Source organism: Halyomorpha halys, unplaced genomic scaffold (assembly GCF_000696795.3).
Source record: "Halyomorpha halys isolate HHAL.00 unplaced genomic scaffold, Hhal_1.1 Scaffold1039.1, whole genome shotgun sequence".
NCBI lineage: Eukaryota > Metazoa > Arthropoda > Insecta > Hemiptera > Pentatomidae > Halyomorpha > Halyomorpha halys.
Genome location: NW_027105076.1, coordinates 68,853 through 74,018, shown reverse-complemented (window position 1 = coordinate 74,018; position 5,166 = coordinate 68,853). Strand labels below are relative to the sequence as shown.

Below are 5,166 nucleotides of genomic sequence, written 5' to 3'. Positions count from 1 at the left end.
ATTTAATTTATTTTAGTATGTATGAGATCATTCATCACTATTACCTATTGCCCACAACTGTGTGGCAGATTGTAATATCTATCAATAAACAAAAAAGTATTTAAAAAAAAAAATAACATTTTTGAACAGGAACATGGTCAGTTTCAATCTATTATTTCTTCCAGTCTTACACCATATGTCACCGGTAACTAAAGTGTTTTATTTTCTATACTCAATTAGTCAGTGATTAAACATTTACATAGGGTAATTGTTTCAAATCGTCATAGCTTAACTTATGACTTCAACTAAGAGAACAAGGAACAATCAGTGGTTACATAGTAAATAAATCAGGAATTATGAGAAACAGAGGTCACTTTTTTGTTTGTAAGTCTATTCTTTGAGGTTTTTACGTCATAGATTCTAACGCGTGATAATTTGGCCTCCAAAAATACAAACATAATGACTAGGTATTTTTTTTTTAAATTCATACCATATGTTCAACAATACCTGAATGATCGTCATTGTGGCTTACTTGATTCCGATTACCAAAAACCTTCTGGCACAAATCACATCGTACAATTTAATGCTAAAATGGCAGTATCTAAAAGCAAAATTTAATTGAATTGTACAAATGAGCTCCACCAGAGAAAAACCAATGTTCTTGGAAAAAGTATGTCGAACATACTATTAAATACCTCAAGTCTGATTATAATTATAATGAAGTCCACAATAGGTAAATTATTAAATAAAATATCTTTACTTATGGGCATCGTAAAAAAAGAACGACGGAAATGTGTCATACTCCATAGGTAATCCTGTACTTATGCTTCCTTCAATCGTATTCCCTTTTTCGTCATCGCTTTCATCTTCATCGTGGAGATTTGTCTTCAGCCTGCCAAACATTTTCTCCCGAAGTGGACCACCCTCGTCCAAGACAATAGCATTTGCTATTTCATTTGCAAAAGGGTCTGATCCTCCAAGAAGATAATCAGGCATTTCAGTCAGTTTTACGTTTTTTATAAAAGATCGCTTCAGCTTCATGTGTTGACTTCTTAATGTTATAGGAACGTCGTGGATAGTGCTCAGTCCCCTTCCTCTGTGAACAAAAATCCGTATTTATCAGAAATGGACAAAGAATTATTGGACGTATTCAAAATACACTTTTTTACAGTTAATGTTTAAAATTTTACTTTAATAAAATTTAACAACATTAAATTAAAAAAAAATAAATAAATGTAAAAATAGGAAAGAAAATTGAACGTTATAACTTTTGTGGAAACCTTGCTCTACATGTGTTATACATAAAATAGTTAGACAGATGCGATTCCCCTGTGACATGACGTTTTGGACCTGCTTAAGTGCTAATCCTTGCCTTCAGCAGTGATAAAATACTAAAATATGATTTGTGCCTAAATGGACCAAATTTTCAGCGGAACAACTATTTACCTTATAACAATATCCGTTGAAGACTATTTATAATAATAGCTGTTAAATAATATTAATAGCAATAACGTTCCTTAACTTGAACTTGCATCCGCCACTCAACCACGTCGTGTACCGCTGCAATCCAACACAGGAAAGATTTTTCCATATTGCACAACTACCGCTCTGGTCACCTTACTTTTGACTATCCAATTCCTATAACGCGGTGGTTAGTTTCTATTTTAATCAAATATTTTAGACATCTTTTGTCCAGGCATAGATCCTATGTACCTAACAAGCCCATTGCAACATCAAATTCAAATTCAAAAAGTATATTAAGTTCAACTTGAACACTTTACACCATTGAATTAAATATTTTACCTAGTTAGATTTAAAAAAATCTTTGCTTTGTGTTTCACCATCCTGTAACAAAGCATATATTTTGTCTAAATCATTATCTTGTTAATACCAGAGATTCTTTTTACAAAATACTAAAGGTATTACAAAATAAAAAATACTTTTTTAATGTCTGCGTTACAAACCCAAATCATATAGGATTCAAAAAATAAACAATATAATACAAAATATTGCCTTAAAGCGAAATATTTCACAAAATCCAATGACTTCGCATAGTTATTTCTTTTTTTGTACGTTTATATTCGAAGAGCAAGAGCGAAGTGGCACAGGACTAGATACCCATCAGATAAAACACATTATACTAAATTGACAAACAAACTTAAAACAGAACTTAAAAAATTCAAAACTCAAAATTTAACTAACTTAAATGAAAACCTCGCGACTACTGACAAATCTTTATGGACGACTACTAAGAAGATTCTTAACTTCAAGAATTTTAATCACCAATTCTTACTGAATCTCAAACATGGACAAAATCAGACGAAGAAAAATCTCAAATATTCGGTCAGGATCTTCTGTGGATCTGAGCCACACCCTAACATCCTTAATTCAACCAACCTTGAACACATTGAAGAAATATTGAATACTCCACTCCAAATGACCCTGCCACCTAAAGCATTCCATCCATCAGAGATATCCAACATCATCCAGAATTTACCAACCCGCAATGCTCCTGGTTATGACCTAATTACATCCCATGTTCTAAATCATCTTCCTCGAACATCTGTTATATTCCTTACCTACATCTACAATGCTGTCCTCAGCTTGGATACAGACAATACTTGGAGCGCGGAATGTACTGCTCGGGAGTCTTTCTTGATATAAAACAGGCTTTTGATCGAGTCTGGCACCCTGGACTGCTATACAAGATCCGTAAATTCCTACCCCCTACATATTATCTCATTCTCCGTTCTAATCTCTCAGACAGGTTATTTCAAGTATATCACAACAGCACTTATTCATCCCTGTTTCCTCAGTCTGCTGGTGTACCTCAGGGTAGTATCCTTGGTCCTATCCATTATATAGTTTTTACAGCTGACATCCCAACCCATCCTAACACTATTCTAACCACGTATGCCGATGACACATACCTATTGTCAGTGAATAATGATCCTTCCATCGTATCCCAATCCCTCCAATCCCACATCACCTTGTTTCTAACCTGGCTTCTCCTTCATTACCTAATAATCCTCCTAGGCGTCTGAAAATAAGATGGCCGTGAGATCTTATCCTCTAGAAATGTTATTGGAGTTCTATCAATGGGTTGATTCTCCATATGTTTTTATCATGTCATAATATCACTTACAGCAAATTTACTTGATGCGTAAGATACGAGATAGCGGGTTATAAAATCAAAAAAAAAAGGAAAGAAGGTACAAGAAAACACACTCACGGTTGCTGATAATAGACTGCTTTATTCTATCAGTAATCCTACATTTATAGATTCTCGAGTTGTTGACAGAGGGAGTTAGGTATTAAGATTTATATTACGATACGCTCCCTGGTTTTACCCCATAATCGTCGCATAACCATCCCATGACTAATAACCTCACCCTCCGCATCCGCTGTGTCCGTGAAGTTTCTCCGTCGCCTTGGAGGCCAAAGAGGACTTCGAATGGCGAGAACCCCGTGGTTGAATGAATTGAGTGGTTATACGCTGCCACCGCTCGAATCATCGCCTCATCCGGTTCTAACCCTTTATCCACGTGATAAACCCACAAATGGTCACTCAAAGTGCTATGCAGCCTTTCCACGCCCCCTTGACTCTTTGGGTGACCGGGAGTGTTGATTTGCCATTCCACGCCTAGGGTCTTCATTTCTTCCCTTATCGCGGCATTGTCGAATTCTCGCCCCCCGTCGGACGATATTCGGCCCGGGACTCCATAAAATCGGAACCATATCCTCAACGCTGCCAGCACTGCCCCGGCTGACTTATCCCGCACCTGATGCGCCATAGCAACCTTACTGAAAACGTCAATGGCTGTCACCCACTTATACCCTTTCCAGGTGAAGGAGTCTATCTGTATGTCACAAAGTGGTCTATAGGCTGTAGGCGTCTCCTCTTGCACTGCTTTAGGAGGATGGCGGTCATATTTCGTGCTAAGGCATACATTACAACCGCCTATGACCTCTTGTACTGTCTTCTTCATTCCCGTACTGATCCTCGCGTACCCCGGGTTCCGACCATATGGTATTAATAGAGCTCTGGCCATATCTAGAGTACTCAACCTTCATCATTCCGGAGGTCCTCGTTTTCCACAAGATCTGATGTTTCTTGTCGTTGACGATTTCCTCTACTTCCTTCATTTCAGATGGCCTTCCCCCCGTAGAGCTTTCGTCTCCCGATGTCTGATGTTCTTCTGCTTGGGTCTGCGTATTGGAAGTTTCCCCCTCTCCTGGCGTCCATTCACGCAGGAATTGCCTTACGTTTCCCCATGTTCTTCATCCACCGCGTTAATAACAATAGCACGAGAGAGCCAGTCTGCCACTACGTTCTCCTTACCCGGTTTATACACGATTTCCATGTTAAATTGGCTAAGGAGCTCTTTCCAGCGGGTGACGCGCGCCGACGATTCTTTTAGTTTTCCCACCCACTGGAGGGGCCGGTGGTCCGTGTGGTCTTTAAACCTACTCCCGAACACGTAGGGTCTGAAGTGTTCTACCGCCCACACGATTCCTAACAATTCCCGTTCGAGAGCGCTGTATTGCGATTCCGCGACCGTTAACCTCCTGCTTCCGTACGCCACCGGACGTTCTCCTCTCTCACTGTTTTGGGACAGCACTGCCCCTAATGCGTATTCACTGGCATCGGTTGTGATTGTGAAGGACTTGTTAAAATCCGGGAAAGCTAGTACCGGTTCCTGATGAAGCCTCATAATGCATTTTCTAATATTACTTTCCATGGCCGGTGTCACCACTACCCTACTGCCTTTCTTCAAAAGATTATTTAGAGGGACCAAATGTTCGGCCATTTCCGGTACGAATCTTCTGTAGTAATTAAGGGCCCCTAATACCTGTCCCAACAACGACTTCTCCTCGGATAGCTTGAGGCCGAATTGTCTAATCCTTTGAAACACCGTTCTTAAATGATCTTTATGATCGCGCTCATTTTTGCTGAAGACGATCAGGTCCTCCATGTATACCTGACACATGGCTTCGTCTATACCACGGAAAAACTCATCCATTAACCGTTGGAACGTGATCGGGGCGTTCTTTAGTCCAAAAGGCATCCTAGTAAATTCGTAGTGACCCCGTTCGAATCAAAATGCCGTCTTCGCCTGGTCTTTCGGATGCATTTTAATCTGATGGTACCCCGCCTTCAGGTCGAGGGTGCTGAAGATGGTTGAT

At 39.6% G+C, this 5,166-nt stretch overlaps 1 protein-coding gene across 4 annotated transcripts in view; it reads right to left on the bottom strand.

Moving 5' to 3' along the window:
- LOC106688007 (uncharacterized) overlaps window positions 1-5,166 on the bottom strand; it is a gene marked incomplete at its 5' end in the record, with an annotated part of 14,210 nt that overhangs the window by 2,618 nt on the left and 6,426 nt on the right. Inside the window, 1 exon segment of one of the 4 annotated variants that reach the window (XR_010843687.1) lies at window positions 487-1,075. Coding sequence is in view for 2 of the 4 variants with exons in the window: in XM_067048351.1 (XP_066904452.1) it covers window positions 740-1,075 (336 nt within the window). 4 annotated transcript variants of the gene reach the window in all.